The 27,139-nt window shown below is 35.7% G+C and overlaps 1 protein-coding gene across 1 annotated transcript in view; it reads left to right on the forward strand.

The window, feature by feature from the left end:
* Positions 1–213: 213 nt before the first annotated feature.
* Positions 214–27,139, forward strand: part of GPM6B (glycoprotein M6B) — a 216,190-nt gene continuing 189,264 nt past the window's right edge. Inside the window, exon 1 of the mRNA XM_031958991.1 lies at positions 214–581. Within this exon, the coding sequence (XP_031814851.1) occupies positions 578–581 (4 nt within the window). The 5' untranslated portion in view covers positions 214–577. The remainder of the gene's footprint in view (positions 582–27,139) is intronic.

Raw genomic sequence — 27,139 nt, forward strand, 5'->3', positions numbered from 1 at the left:
AATAGAATAGGAGTGGGTTGCATTACTGGCAGAGCTGGGGATTTCTCTCCTCTGCTCTCCTCAATCCCAAGAATCCTCTGACCTTCCCACGGAGGGTGAATAAATCCCCCTCCCACCCAGTCCCCCGCCTCTGCTCAGGGGTCCCAAAGGAAGCTGCGGGCTTCCCAGCCTGCTTTGGCTTCCATTCATTCCACGCTCACAAAGCCCCTGGCTCTGACGTCAGCTCCCCCTCACATTGCCAACCCCGGTGCTATCTGAGCTCCAGTGGCGCGAGCTGAAGCCGAAGCCGAAGCCGAAAGCAGAGAGAGGGAGAAACAGAGAGCTTGGCTTTCCCCTGCCGGCTCACCCCCGCCCGCGTGGAGCTCGCCGCTGCACGTGCCCTTCTCCCCCTCCTTTCCTTACGCCAGCCCCGACTTAGCAGGGAGAGAGAGCGAGCAGCAGCAAGTCGGGACAGCGACAGCAGCAGCCACAGCTCCAAGGCAATACCTGCAAACTTGACCAACCCTCCCAGCCCAGCTTTTGCAACCCCCTGCAAGAGAAGCCAGCGCCCAAAGCATCCACTCTTGCTTTCCCAGACATGGGTAAGTGAACCTCTGAACCGCTTCGCTGATCCCTCTTGGCATCCCCAATCCCCCCCACCCCTCCAGTTCAGGATTTAGAACCTCACGAAGCTGGGAACTTCTTGAGCAACTTAACTGGACCAGCCTCAGGTGATCAAGTTATTTCCCTCTCCTGGGATGTTCTTGTCGCAAATGAGAAAGGGGAGGGGGCGCAGGTGCCTTGCAATACTGGGTATAGAGAGGGTAACCTTGAAACTGTCTGAGGGTGTACGGGGACGAAGGACTGACCAGTTGATTTGCGCTGAGAGATACAGGCAGCACCAACTGCAGGGACTGGGTCAGAAGGGTGAAGGACTAAAAGATTCGAGGGGCTTTAGGGCTTCAGGGGTCCATGGAAATGGGACCGCCAAATTGAGTTGGGCTGTTTTTATGCTGGAGCTCCTAAGGGCATTCTGGGGGTGACTTGGAATAGTGGTTATTGAGGTAGAGGTAGGAGTGGGGGGTGAGGAGAGCGGCAATATTGGAGCTTTAGGGGGTAAAGATGGATCTTTCCCCAAGTCCTATGTATCTCATCATCCCTGCAATTCCTGACCTGTTTATTTGATCAGGACAATTTGGGCTGACCCTTACTGTTCTGGTGGCCGGGTCCTAAAATGGACAGCTTCTAGTTAAGTGGCTTCCTGGAGTGGGAGTAATTCACAGAATCCTTACGTTCCCCTCCCCCCAAATCCCTCCCCCAATTTAAAGGGGATGGTGGGTTAAATCTCACAGAATTCCCAGGACCCGTCATTGGCTCGTTCCCAAAAGAAAGTGAGCAGCTGTTGCTCCTAGATTCCTCATCTGAGAGCTGAAAATTCGCTTTCAGCTTTAAGTTCGTGGCTTTTAAAAAGTTAATTCGTTTGGTCTTTTTTGAATTAAATCCTCATTAAGCACAGCGTTTCGAAAGATTCAGTTATTCTGGAGACTCGATTTAAGAAATATTGTCAAAGGGGTATGGAAAAATATAAGAAATAAGACATCCTCGTTTTGCCCCTCTTCCTCCCTTTTAACTTTCAAAACTATTTAGTACGTTAATGAAGCATTCTGAGATGATTAGGTTAAAAAAAAAATCTAAACTTAACAAAACAAAATTCAGAATGTATTTGGACTATATGACCCAGGACTCCTCCTTTCATCCTGAGAATCTAGTTAACTAGAATGCAACGTGATGGGTCTGCTAAAAAGATCCCGCAGCTGGACTATGTAAAAAACTTGAACCTGAAGCGTGGCGGAAGTAGTCTGTTGTGAGTCTATGTTGATTCCTTTAAAAAAAAAAAAAAAAAAAAAAAAAAAAACCTAAAATGCTGTAGTCAGCAAAATATCCTTTAACATATGCTGTGGGAATGTAAAGCAGACTTCTCATAAAGAGTGTTACGGTATTCATTACCCAACAGCAGGAATTGTAGCTTTGATAACTAGTTAGCATTTATATAGCTTTTTAAAGTTTGCAAAGTGCTTTTAAATGTTATCTCCTTTGTAACTTGGAAGAAGAGTTTGGGGGTTTTTTCTCCCTTAAATTGCTTAAGCTATTATTACCTCATGCGCAGACCAAAACATCAAGTAAACCATACTTAACACAAGAAACAGAAATGTATTTGAAAATACATAGCAATACAAAACCAGTGAATACATCAGAATATGTCTGATTTACTCAGCTTAGTTGGGCCATGTTTGTGGTATGTTTCGTTTCCGAGGAACTTTTTCTCCATTCTGCATCAACTGTAGCAAAAACTCAAATTGGGAAATTGAGGTTGTTTGGTAATCTAAGTCATAATATAAATGGAAGAGATTTTTTTAAAAGGGGGGGGGGGACCTTGAAATCCACTGTAACATTGTGCTGAAAGTTATTGTAGTCAGGAAGGAATTCAGAGGAATAAAAGCATTCACAGGATGTGAGGCCTTTAGGTGGGTGTATTCTTTTAACTCAGATAGTAGTTAGCTGGGTCAGTGCTGGATCTGCAAAAATTCCATGGAGAATCAGATAATCTCTGTTGTTTGCTTAGCTCATGATAACTACTCTAGCAGTAACTGCAGTGCCAGAATTTGGAAGTCACATCCAAATGCTGTATTTAAAAATGCATGGAGTAATTTTTTCTGAAATTGACTTTTTTCACCTAATGATATTTCTATTTATATCAATGATACTTGGCCATTGTATTGTAAAATGTGGCCATTCACAATATTACTGACTGCTTTCCTTAATTTGTGTTTTTATTTAAATAGGGATAGAAGATGCAATTTTCACAAAGCAACTTCACAAACCAGTTCTTTCTTATTTTTCTTCAAGGAAGTACATTATGTCTCATACAATAGTTGGTTATGGACTTGAACTGCCAATTTATGTTAATTTGCACATACTTCAGGGATTTTGGCTGTCTCCTTGGTTTTAGTTATAAAGAATTAAAAAAAAAAAGTTCTTTCAGTGCCAAAAGAGAAACACATCACTTCCCTTTTGTTAAGAGTGTTAGTAAATATACCATAAAGCCTTGAACTGATTTTATTTTTCCAGATGTATTTAATTACAATATATTGATAAATATTTTGATTGGACGGATTGAACTTGGAAACATCCAAGATGTGAGTTTTTACAAGAAAATTTGTTTAATCTGTTTTACTGTAATTATCAGAACCACTAGTCTGAAAGGCAAGGGATTCAAGTTCCAGTCTTAGCTGAGCAATTATTTAGTTATATAACTTTAAGCAAGTCACTTAACTTTTCCCTCATCTATAAAATGAGAGAATTGGACTTGATAATATCTTGGGCTTCTTCTACTTCTAACATTCTGTGATAGATTATTCTAGAAGTCTTTGATTTGAAATTAATGTAGGGAAACTCCAATTCATATGACAAATATTTTGTCACTTTGTTGTTGTTTAGTTTGTTTGTTTTTCCCAATAATTTATGAGTCTTTGTGACCCCTATTTGGACTTTTCTTGGCAGAGATATCGGAGTGGCTTGCCATTTTCTTCTCCATCTCATTTTACAGATGAAAAAGTTGAGGCAAACAGTTAAGTGACTTGCCCAAGATCACATGGCTAATAAGTGTCTGAGATCAGATTTAAACCCGGGGAGATGAGTCTTCCTGACTCCAGGCCCAGCACTGTATTCACTGTGTCGCCTAATTGTCCTCTGTGTGACTTTGTAAAGTATCAAATTATAAGATTATTGATTTGGAACTGGAATGCATAACAAGTGTCTAATCCAGTCCTCTGGTTTTATAAATGAGGAAACTGAGGTCAAGAAGAGTTAACTGACTTGCCTTAGTTTAATATAACTGATAAGTGATAGAGAAGGAGTTTGAGGCAATTAAACCGTATAGTGAAAAGAGCTTTGGACCTGGAGTCAGGAAGCTTGAGTTCAAATGTGACTTCAGGAAGCTGTGTGAGCCTGGGTAAGTCACAACACAACACAAGACAAGTTAAGTCTTACTATCTGTAAAATAAGAGTAACTAGCATCAATCTCCCAGGATTGCTGTAAGGATCATATAAGATAATATCTGTAAAGGACTTAGCACAGTGCCTGGCACATAGTAGGCACTTAATTAATGCTTGCTCTTTCCATTTCACCACCTTGTTACAAAGAGGTTTAAATGACTAGCCCAAACAACTAATGAATGTCAGAGGTAGGATTTGATTTAGTTTTTGTACTTTCTCTATGATTTCTGTTATATAGTAGGACCTCATAAAGTTGAGAAAGCATGATTATTTTTTCTTTTAATAGGCATATTTTCCATCTACCCTATTGTACTTTTAAAATGCTTGTTTGTCTACGGATTTTATCTAAACAGCAATTTTTACACTTCAATTCAACACCACAGTACTAAAGTATTATCCCCCATTTGTATTACAGTGTACATACAGTATGTAAAAATGGACTGTTATTATTATAGCTGAAGTCCTGCTTTTGGTTCTCACAAAGGCTCTTATTCTGTAGTCTTTAACTTTGACCTTTTAGCATCAATGTGGTCAAATGTGTTTGTATAATACATATGTGTATATTAGCATATGTGTGTATATATACAATCTATATGCATGTTAGTGCATGTGCATATATATGTTGGTATATATGGTTTAGTGGGTATATATTAGTGTGCATATGTGCACGTGTGTTCACACATGTAAATTGGGTTAGTTTTTAGTGCTTGTGCACATTGTATATTGTTGGTGAGCACGTGCGTATGTACATATGTGTGTATTGTGTTGATATGTACATGTATGTATAAATAGGCATGTGTTGCATGCACGTATGTGTTGTCTTTGCATATATGCATATATACATACATTTATCCAAATCCTCTGTATACATGTGTATGTGTGTTTACACACACACACACGCTATGTATGTGTGTTAAGATATGACTGTGTAGTTGTGTATGTGTGTTAGTGTGTATATATGCACATGTGTTTGCAAATATGCATTGTGTTGTATATATAATGCAATGTGTGTGTGCACATCTACATTAGTGAGTATACTATGTGTGTTAAGGTGTTGCGTAATTTGCATGAATTTGTGTGTATATACACGTGCTTATATTATGTTAGTGTATATATATGTGTTAGTGTGCATGTATATAATTTATATATGTACACATATGCACCATTTGATTTTTCATTTAATTTTTTATCAAATTAAGAGAGTCAGCATAGTGTACTAGAAAAAACCTTGGATTTAGAAATTAAAGTTCTAAGTCTTAGTCCTGGCTCTGCCATGTTGCAGTTTAGTACTTCTAGTATGTAGGGTAAACCTTCCCCATACCCTGAAACTTTATGTATGTCCAGGGCCCATGTGACTTTGGCCAAGTAACTTTCCTCTCTAGGGATCAACTTGGTTCTCTCTACACCTAAGAATGTCTGCAACCATTTAAGATTATAGTCAAAAAGGTTTAACTAAATGAATCCAAATCTAAAACACCTGCTTATTATAGAACCACAAGTTGTGCATCATTTGTTTGCTATATCCTGAGGAGAGCAATGTTGTCATTACATGTTTAAAGGAACATAGGATATATATGGCATATATAATGGATCATAGTTTTAATCCATTTAGTTACAGGAATTTTTAAAAATGAAAATTAAGTTATGTTTTAAAATTTTCAATATTGTTAATTACCATATAAATAAATGTTTATTATGAGAAACAATGTGGTAGTGAAAATAGCCCTTGATTGGAAGTCAGGAGCTTTATTTTCCAATTATCAGCTTCATCACATACAATATGGTATATTGAGTTCTATCCCTGTCTCTCTGTCTCTTTCTTTCTCCTCTCTCTTCACTCTGTCTCTTTCTCTCTCTTCTCTCTCTTCTCTGTCTTTCTCTTCCTTCCTTCCTTCTTTCCCTCCCTCCCTCCCTCCCTCTCTTTCTCTCTCTTTCTTTCTCTGTTTCTCTCTGTCTCTCCATCTCTCTTTCCTGTCTCTTTCCTTCTCTTTCTCTCTGTTACTCTCTTCTTTCTCTCTTCATCTCTTTCTCTTTTCTCTCTGTCTCCATCTCTCTTTTTCTGTCTCTGTCTCTGGACTGTTGCTTTCTCCTCTCTTTCTGTCTCTCTCTTTCTCCTCTCTATCTCACTGTGTGTTTCTCTCTGTATTTCTCTTTTTCTCCCATTTATCTTTCTGTCTGTCTGTCACAGTTTCTGTGTGTCTCTCTTTGCTTCTCTCTTTTCTCTTTCCTTTTCTGTTTTTCTCTGTCTCTCTGTGTGTGTGTGTGTCTTTATCTCTTTTTGTTTCTTTCCTTCTCTCTATTTCTCCCTCTCTATGTCTTTCTCTTTGTGTGTCTCTCTTTCTCTCCTCTCTGCTTTTTTTTCTCTCTTTCTCCCTCTCTGTCTCTTTGGTTGTGTGTGTCCGTGTGTATGTGTCTCCTCTCTCTCTGTCTCTTTCTCTCCTTTCCGTCTCCCCCCCCCTCCATATATATGTATGTATATGTACATATATGCATACACAAACTTCATATACACACATGTATACATACATTTTATATATATATATATATATATATATATATATACACACACACACACACATATGTTTTACCTTGGTTTCTTTATCTATAAAATAAGGGAGTTGATTTTATCCCTATTATAACTTCCAGCTCTCCACTTCTATTATTTTAAATACTAAAGAAGAATCCAAGTAACATACTGAGAAAGCTGTACTCTTTTTCATGTTGAAATTTTTGAGAAAACCACTGTGTAAATGTGTTTACACTGTTCTGTTCCATGATACAAATGCCATTTGTGGTTGTTAATTTTTGGCACTCCAAATGTCCCTTCTTGTGTGCCAATTGGATAGGAAAGTTAGTGGAAGGTGCCATATTGCAGTTTGATACTTCTACCAAGTCTGTAGGGTAAGCCTGCTCTCTATATCCTGAAATCTTATGTATGTCCAGAGTTCCCCAAGTCACCCATACTAAAGCATCTGCTCTGATACTGGGTCAACTATGGAATCTCTGAGTGTGGAATGCCCACAGTTGTGCAGGTTGGTCATGGAATCAACTTCCAAGAATTCTAATAAACTCCAAAGTTTTTATCAGTTGTCTACATATAATCTGATATTAGCAATTATATATTATGAAATTTGCATAAAATAGAAGCCAGAAAGAATCATATAATGATGAATTATTGTATCCTAAAATCAATAAATATCCACTAGATTTTATTGATATGGAGAATGAGATGGCTATACTTATGCTTTAGGAAAAATCCTTTGGCACCCGTGTGGCAGATGGTAGGGCAGGGAGACAGATTAACAGGCTTTTACCATAGACTAGGTGAGAAGGGATATGGGTCTGAATTAGAGTTGTGGTTGTGTGAGTAGGAAGGAGAATATGACATTTACAGAGATAGTAAGGACTAAATTTGGTAACTAATTAGAAATGTGAAATGAAGGAGAGTGAGGAATGGAAAAAGAAATCAAGATTATGAATCAAGGTGACAAGAAGGATGGTGGCATTTTCAATAATAATAGAGGAGACTGGAATAGGACTGTATTTGGAGACAAAGATAATCTAATAAGATCTGTGATCTGTCTCAGTCTATGCTACTAATTCTCTGCCACTCATTCTATTTCTGATCCTCCCTTCCCCCACCAAAAAAGGAAGAGGGAAGCAGGACTTTTAGTTATTGTCTCCAGAGAGCACTTGGGTAGTACAGTGGTTAAAGTACTGAGCGTGCAGTCAGAAAGACTAATCTTTGCAAGTTCAAATATTTGCCTCAATTTCTCATTTATAAAATGAGCTGGGGAAGGAAATGGCAAACCACTCCACTAGCTTTGCCAAGAACACCTCAAAATGGGGTCATGGAGACTCGGATATGATTGAAACAACTGAATAAACAGAGAGAAGAGTCCATCCCCCAGGGGTATTTTCTATAGATATGAGATAAGCTATAGCAAAGATGAACTGAATGCCCAGGGTAGTATACCTGAGTGGGTGGGTAAGCAGGCAACTGCCCTCATGGATGCCTGGGTATGGGATTAGGTTATAATTATCCTAAGAGCCTTGCCTGATCAGAAAGTGGGAAAATGGAAACCTCCTATAGTATATAGTGGAAGAATAGCAGAGCAGAGGAGAATTAGTGAATAAGGGTGGGTGTTTTTGTGTTGAGACTGGAGTCCCAAAATGGAATATCCTGAGAAGCAGGGGATAAAGCACCTCTATCTTCCCACCCTCTTATTGACTGATTACAAATCTGTGATCAGGACTCAGTTCCCCAGGGAGCCCTTGATCCTAGGTTCCTTTGACAGTACTAATTTAGGCCTTTCTCTCTCATTACCAGCTTTGGCACCTGTAGTGAGTTGCCAATCTGATTTAGTAGAGGATGTTTCCCCACCAGATTCTTGCGGACTTCCTAGGCATTGGGAACAATTCATTCAACCATAGAGCGAATATTTATTAAAAGCTTGTTTGGTGCTGAACAATTTTTGCTATTTTTAGCAAGTGGGGGATAAGATAAGTTCCTCTTAGGCCTTCTCCCTGGTGAAAAAGCTCCCCCAATCTAAAGGCTAGGGCATCAATACAAGAAACCATGAAAGACAATATTACATGATTGGGGATTAGCAATTGCCTGGACTCCCCTGGGAGTAAAGTCTAAAGTCTAAGGGGAACCTCAGGGCTTATTACCACAAAAATGTTTAATGACTCTTGTCATTTTTTGATCAGTCATTAATTGGTGTGCCTCATAGGAATTCTTTCTGTGCCACTACAGTTATCTCTCTAGCATGGTTATTCACTTTGTAGTTTCCATGGATGGCCTAATTAAGTAATCCCTAGATTATATGATTGTGAGGTAGTTAAATGGCATCATGGATAGAGAACTGGACTTTAGGTCAGGAGGTCCTGAGTTCAAATGCAGACCCAGACACTTACTATGTATGTGATTTTGGGCAAATCACCTAGCTTTGTCTCAATTTCCTCAACTGCAAAACTGGAGACAATATTGTATCTATCTCTCACAGTTGTCTTAAGGATCAAATGAGATTACATAAGTAAGTGCTCAGCAGACTGCCCAGCACAAGTTATTAAGTCATTTTTCAGTTGTGTCTAACTTTCCCGTGACTCTCTTTGGGGATTTCTTGGAAGAGATACTGTTTTGTTTTTGTTTTTGTTTTTTTTAATTTATTTTTTTATAATAATAACTTTTTATTGACAGAACCCATGCCAGGGTAATTTTTTTACAACATTATCCCTTGCACTCACTTCTGTTTCGATTTTTCCCTCCCACCCTCTACCCCCTCCCCTAGATAGCAAGCAGTCCTATATATGTTGAATATGTCGTAGTATATCCTAGATACAATGTATGTGTACAGATCCAAACAGTTTTCTTGTTGCTCAGGGAGAACTGGATTCAGAAGGTAAAAATAACCCGGGAAGAAAAACAAAAATGCAAACAGTTTACATTTATTTCCCAGTGTATTTTTCTTTGGGTGTAGCTGCTTCTGTCCATCAATGATCAATTGAAACTGAATTAGGTCTCTTTGTCAAAGAAATCCACTTCCATCAGAGTACATCTTCATACACTATCGTTGTTGAGGTATATAATGATCTCTTGGTTCTGCTCATTTCACTCAGCATCAGTTCATGTAAGTGGAAGAGATACTGTTTGACTATTTCCTTCTCAGCTCATTTTACACACGAGGAAATGGATTCAAACAGGATTAAATGGCTTGTCCATCCGAGGCCATATTTGAACTCATGAAGATAAGTCTTCCCAACTCCAGACCCACTACTCTGTGCCCCATGGTACCATCTAGCTACTTAAACCTGCCATATAGAAGGCACATTATACCTATTTTTCTGTCCAGAGGAACCATCTTGAGTCATCCTGTTCTACATCTTGCCACTGGACCCAGCTAGCTCAGGAGGAGACAGTAAAGCTAGTGACATTGCACAACCCTTTCCCAATTAAATACAATTAATTTGCAAGTCATGGCAAGTCACCTTCCTAATGTCATGGTCCTCTTCAAGAATAAAGAACAAATAACAGCAACAACAATTTTTTTTCAGTCCAAATTAAAGCAATTTACAGGAGAAAAACTTATATTTTCATTAAGGATTAATGCCAGTATGAAATTCAAATTGTATGTGATGATAGGGAATGTGGTATAGTAGATGAATAGTGGCCTAGTTAGAATGAGCTGGGTTCAGATTCTGCCTATAATACACACTGGCCTTGTGGCCCTGGATAACTCCCTTAATCTCTCAAGTAATCTGAGGGAACTCTCTAAAACGATAAATTGAAGTGCAGTTCTTCATTGATAAAGTTTTCTTACTCACTTTCACTCATCATAGAATGCCTTACACTAATGAAATCACCTAGAATGTAGCAAGCAGGTTGGACTAACTTTGTTTTGTAATATATGTACTTATAGGCTAGGGCTCCTTAAAATCATGGAATATTAGACCACAGTGATTTCTTGCTTATTTGAAGTATATAAATAATTTAAGAACTAATTTAAGTCGACTCATTTGAAATTTCTTACCTTTGGTCTTTTTATCTTACTAATAAGAAATGTTCCTTTTTTTCTTCTGTAGTGAATCTGCCCAGGAATATTTGAGTTTACTGTTCTCAGTACAATAGGTCTCCAAATGTAGTTGATAAGGGTTTTTTTTAGTCTTTTTTTGTGTAGGAGTATGAAAGTTTAGCCAAAATCAAAGTAAGTATTGTGCTTTCTGATCAATTCTGATTCTGATAATGATTAGTATTTGATTTCTGATATGAATGACAACTAAATAGCAAAAAAAGAAAAAAAAAACTTTTGTAATGAGAAATCTGCACCCTAATAAATTTGAAGCTAGACAAAGCTTTGGAAGAAAAGTTTCCCAGCATGGTTCTGGGAATTATGTTGCCTCTTGGGCAAGAACTTTTTCTGAGTTTTTTATCTCTAAAATATACTTAATGATATTGGTCATTTGTCTACTTTCTTAGATTATAGCAAACTAGTATAATGATTTAAAACACCTGTTCAACAAATTAATCTTTATTGACCACCTGTTATTCCCCCATTTATAAGAAACTCTACAATCTAAACACTGTACATGGTACTCTTGGTTTCATATGTAATCCTATTTTGTGTCCTTTATTTATGGAAAATTCATATTTATTTACATATACATATATACTCTTGTACGTACCCATATACAATTTATATGTGTGTGTTTTATTTAAAATGAAAAAAAGTTGTTCAGAAGCAGGATTAGAACCCAGATCTGCTGACTTTAAGACCAAAATTATTTTCCTCTTGCCATGGACCACTTTGGAAATAGAAATTGTTATCTACCATTAAGGAGCTCAGTGAGAAAAGATAAAATTATATACATGAAATAGAGTATGACTTGACGTTCACTTGTGTATACAAGCTCAGGGAAAAGAAGAAAGAGGAAGCTGGAACAATAGGGGAAATACACTTAATCTATACTTATAAAGACTGATCAGATTTAAATAGAATGAAAGAAGATATTGCAGGCAGGAAGGAATAGTATGAACAGAAATACTGAAATGTTCAGGAGAATGGTATATATTATGTATCCTTAATTTAAAACTGGAAAGTCCTTAGAGGTCATTGAGTCCAATCCTTTCATTTTATAGACTGAGGCTTAGAAGAGTTGTTTGCATCTGGTAGAAGGTGGGATCTGAATCCACATCTTCACTCCAAGTGCTACACTCTGTACTATACCATACTGCCTCTCATGGGATTGTAGGAAGAATAGTCTAAGATCAGAAAGAAAGCAGCAACTAATAAAGTTAGATATAGGTCAAGGCTAAGATGACGGACTCAAAAGCTTTACTATGGAACAACACATATGAATAGTGAAACAGCCTGATTATGATTAGAGAGTATTTTTTAATCAACTTTCCCAACTTAAAAACAGAATGATATCAACAACAACAACAAAATAACTATTAACACTTGTAGCAGGAAGGAATAAAATGGCTGGCATGATAACCCAGATTTGCTAGTGGGGGAGGCTGACTGGTGGGATTACAGGAGTTTAGAAATTTTGCTTTGCAGTATGCTAAGGCAGTCTGGTACCCACACAAAATTCAGCAGCAATATAGTGAGTCCCTGGGAGTTGGATCCACCAAATTGCCTAAAGGGAAGAGTAAAGCAGCCCAACTCCTAAATGGAACAGATTGGAATTTCTATGCCAGTAAGCAACAGAATAGGATCTGTGAATACACTTCCAATTTAGGTGAGATAGGAAAAGCCAGTCTCAAAAAGCAAAACAAAGCAAAGCAAAAATAACCAAGCAAAAAACAATCAAATAAAAAATAGAATGATTATAGGATTTAGGGATGAGAGGTACTTGGATCATTTACTTTGGAAATCATATACAATTAGAACTCTGTCTTTAAGTCTCTTTTTTTAAAGATCCCTGAGAATGGTAGATTTGTCATGGAATTATGTGGCTATAATGGGAAATCTTTTATATTTAAGATAAGTTATAGGCAGCTAGATGATGGTGTGGTTAGAATACTGAGCCTGGAGTTAAGAAGCCCTGAGTTCCAATTTGACTTCAGACATTATTGTATGACCCTGGGTAAGTCGCTGATCCTCATTTCCTCAGTTTCCTTAACTTTTACAGTTAAGGGATAATAATGGGGATACAATTAATGAGGATCATAATAGTTCCTACCTCCCACTGTTGTTGTGAGGATCAAATGAGATAATATTTGTAAAGCATTTAGCACAGTAACTAACACATAGTAGGTGCTATTAAATATTAGCTTTTAATTAGAAACCAAGTCATTTGGGGCAAAAGCTTAAAGTTAAACCTTTTAAGATATGAGAGTGGAAGGAGAATGAGGGGGAAAATGTAATAAAGGCAATCCGGGTACCAGTGGGTACAAAATAGTAATTTTGTGTCTGGAGGTAAAAATTGTTTAATTGAGTTAAAAGTCAGCTCAAGTCACCAAAGAAAATGTCTTTAGTGTTGATTTTAGTACTTTGCTTTTCAGCCAAATACAACTCAATGCACATGAACTTGGTGTACTAAGTAAGCCACTGTGTATGCTCACAAGTAAGGGAGAATTAGTGCATTGGCTTTGTAGTAGGCTGTCAGATTGTTCTTTCTTTTTTGAAACAGCTGGAGACCAGTCCTGAGAGAAAAAAGAAATTCCCTTCCCCTCCTATTCAATTGTGTATTTGGTTCAAGAGAGATTTAAAACCCTTTGTGCTGTACAACATCATAAAATCTGATTAGTACTGGTCATTAAAGGCTTCGTTGAATTCAGATTCAGGTGCCCAGGCTTCTTCTTACTGAAGAAAGACTTGTTGTTTTTTTTTTATCCCTGCCCTCTCTTTCCCCCTCCCCATTCACTCCATCCTTATTCTAAAACCATCAGAGATGGAAAACTGTGACTAGATGGAAGACCCTGTAGTTCAGGCATCCCAGCTGGGCAGGATTACTTTTAAACCATCTTGGAGAGAATAGTTCAATTCTTATTTTTAGCCCTCTCCTAGGAAAGGAATCCCATCATTTTTCTTAGTAACTGTATCCAATGTTTAAGAAACATTCTTGGGAGGTCTGACCTATTTGTTCATTTTGTTAATTTCTGTTTCCATTTTCAATATGTTTTTCCCCTCTTTTTTTGAGGGGGAGTTGATAATAAGGAAATGATCGTTCACAATTCTTAACATTCTAAAACCACCCTTGATGGCTTTTCCAAATTTAGAACTCATCTCCTTAACTGTAATCATATCTTCTTAGATTAAGTCTTTAAAACAGGCTTGCAGAAAGTGTCATCATTCATCATTCCTGCTTTGTGGTGAAGCATTCACATATGTTTTCCACGTTGTAAAAAATAGAGAGTGGGATGGAGAGACATGACTTGGCTCTGTATAGCAATTGCCATCTTTCCCCTCCCTCAGCCTTCTTCCCCTCTCCTCTCCCCACATGGATAAGAATCTTTAACTTAATTTCTTTTAATTTTCTTTAAAGTTTTGAGTTCCAAATGTCATCCCTCCCTCTTTTTCCTCTCCCCTCCCTGAGACAGTAAGCAATCAGTTATAGGGTATATGTGAATTTATGTAAAACATTTCCATATTAGTCATTTCACATAAGAAGACTCGAATAAAAGAAAAAAAATGAAAGAAAGTGAAAAATAGTTTGATTCACTCCATATTCAATCAATATCAGTTTTTTCTCTGGAGGCCAATAGTATGCTTCATCATTAGTCCTTTGAGCTTTTATTGGATCATTATATTGCTGAGAAGAACTGATTTATTGACAATTTTTCATTTAACAATGTTGCTGTTATTGTGTGCAACAACCTCCTGGTTCTGTTCACATCACTATTCATCAGTTCATGTGAGCCATTCCAGGTCTTTTTAAAAAAAAAAACCATCCTGCTAGTCATTTCTTATAACACAATAATATTCAATTGCAATCATATGTTACAACTTGTTTAGCCATTACTCAATTGATGGGTGTTTTGTTTTTTTTTTAAGAGAGCAAAGTGAACCGTAGTTCTCATTTAAAAAGGAATGGCCAGATTGGGAAATGGGATGGAGCACAATCTGCTTTTTTGTATATGCATAGTGTCACTACTTTTGAGTTCTGGCATATGGTTTTGTAATGTCTCTGTTATAAAATAAAAAAAGGATTAGAAAATGATGAACTAAGAAGACAACTTTGGTTTAATCATCTGTGACTTCAAACACTCCTAGCAAGGAACTAGAAGAATTTACTGTGCTGAAAAAGCCAAAGGAAACTTGAATACTTCAGATAATAAAATAAAATGATTTGGCAATTAACCTTACTTTTTTCTTTGCATGTCAGAAATTTGGTTTTCCTATTTAGCAGATTCTGACAGTTTCCATGGTAAATGAAAAAGATTCAGAACATTCATTTAAGGTAATGAATTTCCTTTCAGTGAGTTATTGCCAAAACCACAGGACTATATTTTTTAGAAAAAAAAAAAGATTTTGAGTTCTAGTGTACAGCGTTCACTAGTGGCAAATGGTTTTTAAGACTACCTCTAAAGAATCATGGGAAATATAAAATGGCTTTTAAGCATGGTGATACAAGTACAATTGTTTTTATGGTGTTATTATCAAGAGCTTTTATTTACTATTTCTACATATAGTACAATGCTAGGTATTCTACAGAAGATGGCAAAAATTATGGTCCTTATCCTTTAAGTTCTCATTCTTAATGATGAGCAATACTAACATTACATGAAAAGGGCATGTATACAGCTGACAAGCAATCATATTGATGTTGAAAAAACATATGATGAAACAATAAAATAGATAAAGTGTTTTTGTCTGTGCAGAGAGGAATACATTTAAGAGTGGTGAATTAAAAGTTGGGCAGATCAGATACAAGGTCAGGATGGGAGTTGGGGCAGGGATCTCTTTTCTCTAGTGAGGAAGGAAAAACAAAATGTAGCATTTCAGAGGTAGCCAGAATTTAAGGCAGATAAACCAGGGAATCTTTGGGTGAATAACCAATATTAGTACATTTCAAAGAAGATCTAATGATTTGTGATTTGCAAGTTTTAGTCATAGAATTTTTAATAGATATAATATTTTTCTGCCCTCATTGATTTTCTTTTCCTTTACATATACAACATTGCTTAATGTATAATTAGTTCTCTGGGCATCACAAAATATTTTTTCTCCCTATATCTTCCTTTCTTCTTATAAGTTATCTTAACCCCTTTGTTTCTATGGACTATTCATTCTCTGGTCAGTCAGGGGAGAAAAGCATTTCTTCTCTCTTGTCTCAAATGTTCATCATATAAGATCTGGAGAAGTTTATATGCTATCTAAAATGTTAAAAAATGAAGATCAAATCTTTCACATCATAATGTTTTAAGACTGTTTTCCACATACCAAAGGGTGCTAACATATAAAACACAAGTCCTTTGTGATGGAAAGAGCCATCTGCAACCAGAAAGAGGACTATGGGAACTGAATGTGGATCACAACATAGTAATTTCACTTTTTTTTGTCATTGTTTGCAATTTTTTTTTTCTTTCTCACTTTTTCTCTTTTTGATGGGATTTTCACATGATAAATGTGAAAATATGTTTAGAAGAATTGCACATGTTTAATCTATATTAGATTACTTGCTGTCTAGGGGAGGAGAGGACTGGGAACTGAAGGAAAAAAAATTTGGAACACAAGATTTTCCAAGGGTGAATGTTGAAAACTAAATTTTCAGGTATTTTTAAAGTAAAAAGCTATTTTAAAGACACTACAAATTTTGTAGACTTGTCCAGGTTGACATAGAAAAGTGTTAAAATGTTATGCCTCAGTTTCCCTGAATTATAACATCTCAGTTTTTCTGTCTCAGTTTCCCTGAATTGTTCTGCCTCAGTTTCTCTGTGGCAATCCCCCTTCCTGGACATTAGGACTGAGATAATTAGGGGTGCGGAGCTCCGGCCACTCTGGCATTCCAAAGAGTCACAAAACTCCAGAAGGTTTATCTCAAATACCTAGATGGAATCCTCTATCTTTCCTGGCCTACTCTTCCTTTCTCCTGCTTGACTACCTTCTTCACTCCCAACTTTATCAGAAGTTATGGTTTTTCCTGAAATTATGACTTATAAATTATTATTTACTAAAGTCTCTACAATTAATTGCTAGTTACTGGATGCTTTGAACAAGAATCCATTCCAGTTGTCTGGCTATAGCTAGTATGGCTTTGTTAGTCCAAATTTTCCACTATTAAAATATTAAAAACCCTAATCTCTGTCTTGTCTCAGTTTTTCTAGCATTACAAGAAGAAGCATAGTAATGCCCAAAGGGCTGTTAAACCGTGCATACCGTTTTACCAAGAAAATCATAAAGGAGGGAAAAGGATCCATATGTGCAAAAATGTTTGTAGCAGCTCTTTTCGTGGTAGCAAAGAAATGGAAAATGAATGGATGAAGTAGTAGATGGAAAATGAGTAAAGAAGATGGCTGAATAAATTGTGGTATATGAAGATAAATGGATTATTATTATTCTATAAAAAATGAGGAACAAGCTAATTTTAGAAAGATCTGATAAGATTTACATGAACTGATGCTGAATGCAGAATCATTCTCTTCTGATGAAGAGAACCAGAAATATATTGTATACAGTAACAGCAAGATTGTACAATGATCAACTATGAAAAACGTGGTTTTTCTTAGTGATTCAGTGATGCAAAGCAACCCCTATAAACTTTGGATGGAAAACACCATCTGCATGCAGAAAGAGAACTATGTATATTGAATATAAATCAGCACATGATATGTAATGTTCTTTTTTCTGTTTTTTTCCCCTCTCTCGCAACATAATTTTAAAATGTATATTTAAAAAGTTAATATACATGTATAACCAGAAAAAATAAATTTAAACATATTAAAAAGGAGAAAGAAGGAAGAAGGAAGAAGAAGAAAGGAAGAAGAAGAAACAGCAGCAGCATAAATAAGTTCTATTAAAATTCCAGGAACATGGTTCACTAACAATGGCTTTGAAGGCAAAGAGTATCAAATCTAAAGTCAGAAGATATGAATTCAAATTCCAACTTTCATTTGTATTTTCCATTTGACCTTGGACAAAGCAGTTAGCATTCCAGGCCTATTTTTTCATCTGTAACATGAAAATGTTAAATTAAATGTTATTTGAATCATTTTCCAGTTCTAGATCTACATTTCTGTGAAATTAAAAAATGCAAAATGTTTTATGTAAATTATTGTAGCCTATATGGAATAAAAATATTTTTCTTAGGAAAAATATACTATCAACAATGTTACAAAGTCAATTTGTAAGAGCTATTTTATACAACATATTGGTCACTCATAATGACTCAACTTTTCCACTAACTATTCCTAAGATGACACTTTGTCCATAAAGCCAGTACAGAAGGAAGAGCAAAAAGGGTTTCTCTTCTGCAGAATTTAACAGTTTAACAATGAAATAGTTATTCATGGTGCAGTATCAATGTGGCAAAAGATCTCCAGTGGAGCACCTCATAAATCTGTATGTGGCTTACTAAAATATTTTTTCTCAATGATTTGAATAAAGACATAGATAATATGCTTATTAACTTTGCAGATGACACAAAGCTGGGAGAGATTGCCAACAAAAACTGAATGATAGTGTCAGTGTCCAAAAGAATATTGACAGGATAGGACATTGAATCTAATGAAGTGAAATATAGATAAATTTTAACTTTTACACTTAGGCCCCCAAAAATCAATTTCATAAGTATGAGATGACAAAGGCACAGTTCTTAAAAAAAAGAAGAGGAGGAGGAGGAAGAGGAGCAGGAAGAAGAGGAAGAAGAAGAGGCAGCTACATGACAAAGTGGATAGAGCACCAGTCCTGAAGTCAGGAGGACTTGAGTTCAAATCTGGCCTTAGACACTTAACACTTTCTAGCTATGTGACCCTGGCCAAGTCACTTAACCCCAATTGCCTCAGCAAAGAAAAAAGAAAAGAAAAGGAGATTTTAGTGAGCCACAAGTTAAATGAGTCAACTACTCAATGTGAAGCCAAAAAAATCTTGAGCTGCATTGAAAGATGATGGCTTTGGGCTACTAGATGGCACAGTAGGATAGAACACTAGCCCTAGAGTCAGGAGACTCTGAGTTTCTATCTGAACTCAGACACTTAACACTTACTAGCTATGTGACTCTGGGCATGTCATTTAACCCTAACTGTTTTTACAAAAACAAACAAAAAACAACAGTAAAAGATGAATAGTTTCTAGGAATAGGGAGGTGATAATTTAAGTGTATTCTGCCCTCATCAGATCTTTATCTGGAGTATTGTGTTCAGTTCTGGATATCATTTTTTACGATGATTATTGGTAAGTTAGAGAATGTGCAAGAAGAACAAGTAGAATGGTGAAAAAGTCTTGAAATCATATTGTTTGAGGATTTATTGAAGGAATGAGGGATAGAAGGCTTGAGAATAGAAGGCAGCTAGGTGGCATAATAGATATAGCAATGCCTTTTTTCATACCAAATTGGGTAAGATTCAGAGTTAGGAATACTTGCATTCTACCCTGTCATAGTCACTTACAAGCTATGTAAGTCTGGTCGAGTCATTAAACACTCTATGCCTCAGTTTAGTCATCTGTAAATTGATGAGGTTGAATTCAATGGTCTCTAATGTTCACTCAATCTTCAAATCTATGATTCTATAGGAATGGAAAGGGGATAGAAGGAGAGGAAGGAATGTGAGGTAGAGGAAGAATTAGAGGTGTTCTATTTGTCCCCAAAGGCCAGTACCATAAACAATGGATAGATGTTGCAGAGAAACTGATTTAGGCTTAATGTCTGAAAAATTAGAGCTATCCAAAAGTGGAATGAATACATTGCCTCTTATGAACCCCGCCTCATCAGAGATCTTCAATTAGAAACTGGATAATTATTGGTCAGATTTGTTATATTGAAGATTCCTTTTAGTGAGAGTTGGACTCTTGGCAGCTAATTCCCTTTACAACGGTGATTCTGTGACAATGGAGCATAGACACATAATTTAACTACTGAAATTTATTTTTTAAACTATTCATATTTTCTTATAGAATAGGAAATACATGTTAGTGCCATGAACATTAGTGCTTCTGCATCATAGACCTTAGAGTAGGCAATCCTCAGAGAAAAACATACTTGCTGAAAGCAAAGGTGTCTAAAGTATCTTGTTTTCCAGCAACTTATTTACATATACCTATTATGAGGACTTTGAGGGTGAGAAACTCTGCTAATTATAACTTGTTAATGAATGGGAATGATAGTATTTGTGCTGTCAGAAAAATGTAAACTTTGGTTTCTCATCCTAAGATAGAGATGTCACTTCATTTAAGAAACCTTATCTTAAGGCAGAAGTCAATCAATCAATGAGCACTAGAATTTAATATGAGTTAGAGAAAACTTCATTAGAGACTACACACCAGAAGCAGAAAGAACTGATATAGTCCTTGCCACACGAAGAGAAACAATCTCTATTGGGTATGGATGAGATGATGTCTATCAAAATATAGCCAAACTAACTGAGAGTTCATAGAAGACTTTATGACCTATTTTGTAATACTGCTGAGCTAACTGGAAAAAGTCAAAATTTTCCTTTGTTCCTGAGATCTGAAATGATTAGAAGAAAATAGTTGCTTCTGTTGAATAGAGAAGTCAGAAAAACTAGAGACTTATTTCTCTTGCCCTTTACTATCACTTAAAGCTCGAGAAGGGTAAAACTCATTGAAGCTCACCCAAGAGAGCTGATCTTATTAAGTCCTACAGATCTTGGGCTTCAGGGAACTTTTGCTAAAAAAGTATAATACTAACTTACAGCTCAGATAAGGAGAGGTTTGGGTAGAGGAGTTAGCATAGAAGATCTCCAGCAAGTGACTTTTGATAGACATTTTTTAAAGAAGACCAAAGACATCAATACCTGAAGTATAGAGTTGACTCAGGCACATGGATTTATCTACCAATGTGCCTATCTGCTAGGTTTCTAGAAGTTTGTATCTATTCTCGTTCATAAACACTGCATGTATTTGTGGAAATGTATAACATAGGTTTGCAGGTGCTTTGTTATGTTATAATTCTTGTTTTGCATTCAACATAGTAAATGTTTCATGATTGTCACCATGATTGATTGACTTAAACAGGAAGCACACCAGTAGAGGCTCATAAGCTACAGTCTTGAGTAGCTGTAGGAGTTGGTGAGTCATCACATGATATAGAGGGAGAGAAAGCTGCCCAGAATAGAGCCATTAAAGGTTAGAGCAAATGGCAAAGCCAGGATTCAAATTCGGGTCTTTTACATCATGATGCTTTTCCAACAGGGATAGAGTTGCAGGGGACTTTCAGAATTATAGAATATATAGCTAGCTAGCTATCTACATATATATATATATATATATATATATATATATATATATATATAGATAGAGAGAGAGAGAGAGAGAGAGAGAGAGAGAGAGAGAGAGAGAGAGAGAAAAAGAGAGACAGAGAGAGAGAGAGAGAAGACGGAAGAGGAGGAAGAGAAAAAGGGAGAGAGAGAAGGGGGAGGGAGAGAAAAGGGAGAGAGAGAAGGGGGAGGGAGAGAGAGGAGAGGGAGAGAAGCAGCCAAATGGTCTGAATAATCCATAAATCAGAGGAGCTACATGTCTGGTATTGACTCAGACAGTCTGGAAATGATTGTCTCTGTTCGGTTTCCAGAGAAACCTCTCAGACTTTGAGAATGTGACAGTAGCTTTATTTCAAATGGATATTCCAGTAGCAGAATCTCCTTTTCTGTTCAGTTTTAAGTCCCTGAAGCTAGGCTTTCTGTCAGGTCACTAATGGGCTATGGACATATATATAAATGCATGGGGGAATAATATTAATAGTAATAGTAACAATAACTGATGTGAATGATACTTACAAAGCTTTACATACATAGTGTTCTCCATTTTATTAGGTAGAAACCATTTGGGAAGATAAATAATCATATTCCAATTTATTTGATTTGAGATTTCTTGACTTTTGTTTCTCAGGTTTTCTTTCAGTGTTGAATCTTTAAACAGATATAGTACCCTCTAAATACTGATAGAAATATCAGATACGATACAGTTGTCAGATAGCTGATATTTGTCAAGAAGAAAAACTTATTCAATTGAGAGAAATGATTATTAATAACCAATGATCGTGAAAGATCTAGATTTTCTCCTTTTTCTATAGTCCTCATTTCAAAGTTCAGTCTTTTGAAGGACATAGGATTAATTCTTCTTAATCTTGGTCAGACCCCATTCAACTTCACATATAATTTAATGGCATTGTGTTGTTCTCTAATTTGGCTGTGGATGGAGATAAACTCTTTGATTTCACTTAAAGTGAAATAATTTTTTTGTTTTTTGGCTGAGGCAATTGGGGTTAAGTGACTTCCTCAGGGGTCACACAACTAGGAAGTGTTAAGTGTCTGAGATCAGATTTAAACGTAGGTCCTCCTGACTTCAGGGCTGGTGCTTTATCTGCTGCACTACTTACCTGCCCCTGAAATACTCCTTTGATTAGATTGTCCAAGGCTGGAAATAATTTAGAAATAATGACATAATCAAAGTGTTCTAATATTAAAATATTCTAATGGGAATAGGTCCAGGCTATCATTATAATATTCATTCTCTTTCATTACTTGTTAACCAATCAGAGTTACCACCTTCTGAAACACCCACTTTTCCAATTTTTGAATCCATAGCTATGAGGATCTCTGGCATTTTATTAAAATGATAGTATTGCTAGTAAAATAATTAATTACCCAGAAATTACATCTTTTAATTTTTTTTAAACATAACACAATTATATTCCATGAACTGTTTTATGTATGGTTCTTTTGGAATGGTTGTTACCTTGATACTGACATATAGTCAGTTAACTGTAGAAGCATATTTTAAATATAATTAATAAAGTTAAACTACTTATCATGTCTTCAGCCTGGCCCTATAAAATCAGAATCATTTCTCCATAATTAACAAATGTCAGGTATTTCCAGAGTTTAGATGCAAACAAGAAATGTCAAGTTGTCCTCTCTACCAGTTTATGCCTTCATGCTATTAGCTGCTTATAAATTAGGTAATTTACATTTGTATGTGTGTGTTTAAATGCTGATGCCATCCACAGTTATTCACAAATAGGGTGATGCAACATCTTTTCTCTTCATCATGTTGTAGTCTAATGGAATTCTATGGGTGGCAGAGCATGACTATATCTGGAAATTCCATGAGTAGTAGAACATGGACATGTCTAGCATACCTTTTTATCAGTTCAATTTGGTGAAATTCAGAAAAGAAAATGTTCTCTTATAATATTTACTCAGATGAGTAGAACATTACAAGTGAGAATTCCGGTACCTTTCATTCTTGGAATTTTATTTAGTTATTAATGACTTACCTTAAATTAATCAACAACCTTCTGCTTTGTTTTTTCATATAAAATAGTGACTTGATTTGAAAACTAATAATTTAGTGTGTTATTTCAGAGTGTCATATTTAAATTTAAATCTAGATATATAGGATTCCAAAAATAATCTTTTTTAAAAATACATTTTAATTGGCTTTTTGTATTACCTAAATTTCCTCTGTATCTCTCCTTTCAGAGAACCAACTCATATAATAGCAGATATGTTTAAAAGGAGAAAAAAAGGGGAAAAAAAAGAATCGGCAAAACTGATCAATACATTGGGGGAAAAAATTTGAAAATATATGCAGTATTCCACATCCCCAATATTTTCACCTTTACAATGAAGTGATAGAGGTATAAGGGGACGAGAAATAGTTTTTCATATCTTTTCTTTGTAATATATCATATCTTCATATCTTTGTTCTTTATAATTTTGCAGTATCTGGGGCCATGATTGTTCTTATTAATTTTGCAATACTCTTCCTTTGGTTGATTGATAATTGCTATTCTTTGTGTTTTACATTATTGTAGTCACTGTCCATAGTTTTCTTGGTTCTGTTTACTTCACTCTACATCAATTCCTATAAGTCTTTCCATACTTCTCTTTATTTGTCATATTCATTATTTCTTACAATACAGTAATATTCTGAGAATGCTTATAAAATGAAATAATGAATCCTAGTTGAAAAGTCAATAAATTTCCTGTTCCTTCCTGCCTAATCCTTTTTTTTTTTTTTTTTTTTTTTTTTTTTTTTTTTTTTGCTGCCCAGTCCATATTGGTAATAGACTTTTTAGTCTCTAACTAATGGATGAAAGGTCTGCCTTCTCACAAATTTTTCATAACAGAAAGGAAACAGATATTGAGAGCTTTTAAAATATTTTCTGGTATTTCAATTCCTTTCACTTATTTTACACAGAGAAGCCACATTAAATGTGGTGTCATGAGCAAATTTGGAAGTAAGATTCACCATGATATATATACTAATCAATAATTCAAAGTTGGCTCTACTATTCTCACTATGAAATTGTTGGTTACTTGTAACATATTAGATAATCATTCCTCATTTGTATGGAAATGTTAAGGAATGAACTATCTCATGTAAGTAGAGTTTTTCAATGACTTATAATTACTTCCTTAAGTACCAGAATTTTTTGTTATTTTTAATAGAAATATTTTAAAATGTATTTATGCCTGCTTTAATTGGCATGTTGAACTAAATTAAATATTTTCTTGGGGAATAAGAGATACCAGTAACATTAAATATTGCCCTGCTCTTTAAAATTTATACCTTCAGGAATTATTTTGTAGGAAGGGCTTTTCATGAACCAAACTTTTTTTTTTTTTTTTTTTGCAGTGGTGGGGGAAGGGAATTTAAGCTAGAAAATATATTAGTTCTGTAGCTGCTTTCTGCTGTCTTGCTTTTTGCTATTCTTTGTATCCTTCTACTTCTAATTTTCAGTTTAATTTCATATATGATTCTCTAGGTGAGATCTGAGAGTAGCTCTACTTATCTATTTAAGAAGTAAAATCCATGGGATGATAACTATGTACTACTTAGAGGTTGGTTTTTTATTTTGTTGTTTTGTGTGTGTGTGTGTGTGTTTACTTCTGAGTTAATGGTTCTGGCTTAAATGAAGGTCTTGGAAGTTACACTCTAGACATTACTATTTATGTAGATATATTTGTTCATATATCATATAATGTAATAGAACACTAAATTTAGTCAGACCTAGATCCAAATCCCAGCTTTGTTGCTTATTACCAGTATAATCTTGGACAATTCATTTAAACTTTCAGGGTCCCAATTTTTTCTCATTTTTAGACAAGAAATTGGGTTTCCTGACCTATGAGGCTGCCTTATGAATATAATGACACAAATCACAGGATCAAGACCCAGAAGGGACCCCAGAAACCATTTGGTCTTACTGTTTCCCCCCAACTGTAGTCCTTCTCACAGCTGCCAACATGGTCTGCATAAAATGCAGATCTGACCATGTTGCTCTCCTATTCCTTAAAATTCCAATTACTCCCTCTTCCCTTTAGAATCAAATATTACCTGGCTTTTTTTTTTTTAAATAACATAGCCCCAACCCATGTTTCCATCTTTGTTATGCTTGTGTCAAAGAATCATACATCCGTGACTGTCTATTCCAATCCCCTCAGAGCATTTCAGTGAATTGCTCAAGACTACACAGGGAATGAAGGGTCAGTGAAAGGATTCGAACCCTGGTCTTTTGATTCCAGTGCCATTGCTCTTTTCATTTAATCCTGATATAAACTATCAAAGAAGATTTTAGGAAGTTGTGAAGGCAGATCCAAAGCACTAACATCTTGATATATTACCAGTAGCCTTTGGGCTTTGGCCAAGTATGTAATGGTCATTATAGCTCCACATTTAAAACTTGGAAAAGACATGCATTCTTAATTGAGGGCTTGCCAGTTTTTCAGTTTTGAAAGTAAGGTGTGTTTGAATGATTCTTTTATCCATTTCCCCTCTGTGAATATCTTTCTTTGACTGAATTTACTTGATATTCCTCTTTTGGCATTTTTCCTATTGGATTAAACAAGTTTTCCTGCTAATTAAGAAATTAAATAAAGAAATGTATTCAAAACCATAAGAATGAATTATTTGAAATCTCCATCAGTGACTGACTACATGCTCCCCTTCATTTACCCAGAAACCTTGCTGCTACTATCTCCTTCAACATATCTTGTTCTTTCCAAACTTAGGATTTTGTACTTTAATAAATGTTCATTGAATTGAATTGAATCATCTTTTCATTGAACTTTGGCTAAGGAAACATACAAACAACAACAACAAAAAAAAACATACCATTCTTTGTAAAGAATGAAAGTAGGATTGATTTAGAAGATACATTGTCTATATATATATATATATATATATATATATATATATACATATACATATATATGTATATATAAATATATATACATATATATATTTAGTATTTAATGAATGAGAACAAGCTTGAATCTAGAGAAGGCTTTCTCCAGAAATCATACCACTTGCTATTCTGAGAGCTCTTTGTTTTCCACAGAACCCAATGTCCTTCTTAAGGAACAAAGTCATGTGGACCAGAGAGGAAGGGTAACAGACACTGCCTTGTGGGTTAAGAATGCAAGTCTAATCCTTTACTCAATATTGTCCCCAGTCTTCAATTCCCCCATCCCACCCCACCAATTAAATTTTATTTTATTTTGTCCCAAATTTTCTCTTCCCTTCACATCCATTAAAAATGCAAGAAAAATAAAGCCCATCAGTAGATTCACACAAAACAAATTTTTGGAAGTGTGGTTAGTCATTATGTTGATCAGAGTTACTAAAACTCAAAGTTGGTTGTATTTAAAATGATTTTCTTATGTAAATTGTTCTCCTGGTCTTGCTCAGGTCACCTCACATCATTTCATAAAAGACTTCCCAGGTTTTTCTGAAGCCATCCCCTTTATCATTTCTTACAGCACAATAGGATTCCATCACATTGTTATGGCATAATTTGTGCCATAAATTGATATGCATTTTCTCAGTTTCCAGTTCTTAACCACGGAGAAGAATACATATATATACTACTAAAGCTACTTGAGAAATTCACCATTTCCTTCTCCTGCTTATTTTACAGTTGAGGAACTAAGGCAAACAGGGTTAAATGCCCTTGTCCAGATTCAAACAAGTAGTAAGTATCTGAGATTGGATTTGAACTCAGGAAGATGTTTTCCTGACTTTGGGTTATGCATTACTTAGCTGGCCCTTAGATTAATAATCGTGTGGGGTTTTTTTTAACATCCTCCATTCAGTCACCAAAATGATTTTCCTAAATCATAGGTCTGTTCCTTATTCAACAAATGCCAATCATTTCCAGGATCAAATACAAAATTCTCTATTTAGCATTCTAAGTAGGTTTTTATAACCTAGTCCACTGACCTTGCCAATTTCTTTATTTCTCATCACATACTCTTGGATAGAGTGACATTCCTAACTGTTTCATGAACAAGATACTACATTTCTTGGCTCTGGACATTTTTTTCTGGCAGTCTCCTAGACTGTGAATGATCTCTCTCCTCAACTCTTCCCTCTCTCTGGCTTCCTTAAAATCCCAACTAAAATCTTGTGCAAGAAGCCTTCCCCAAACATTCTTAATTCTAGTGCTCTCCTCTATTAATAATTCCTAATAATTT

The sequence above is a fragment of the Sarcophilus harrisii genome, chromosome 3, assembly GCF_902635505.1.
Source record: "Sarcophilus harrisii chromosome 3, mSarHar1.11, whole genome shotgun sequence".
In the NCBI taxonomy this organism is placed as follows: domain Eukaryota; kingdom Metazoa; phylum Chordata; class Mammalia; order Dasyuromorphia; family Dasyuridae; genus Sarcophilus; species Sarcophilus harrisii.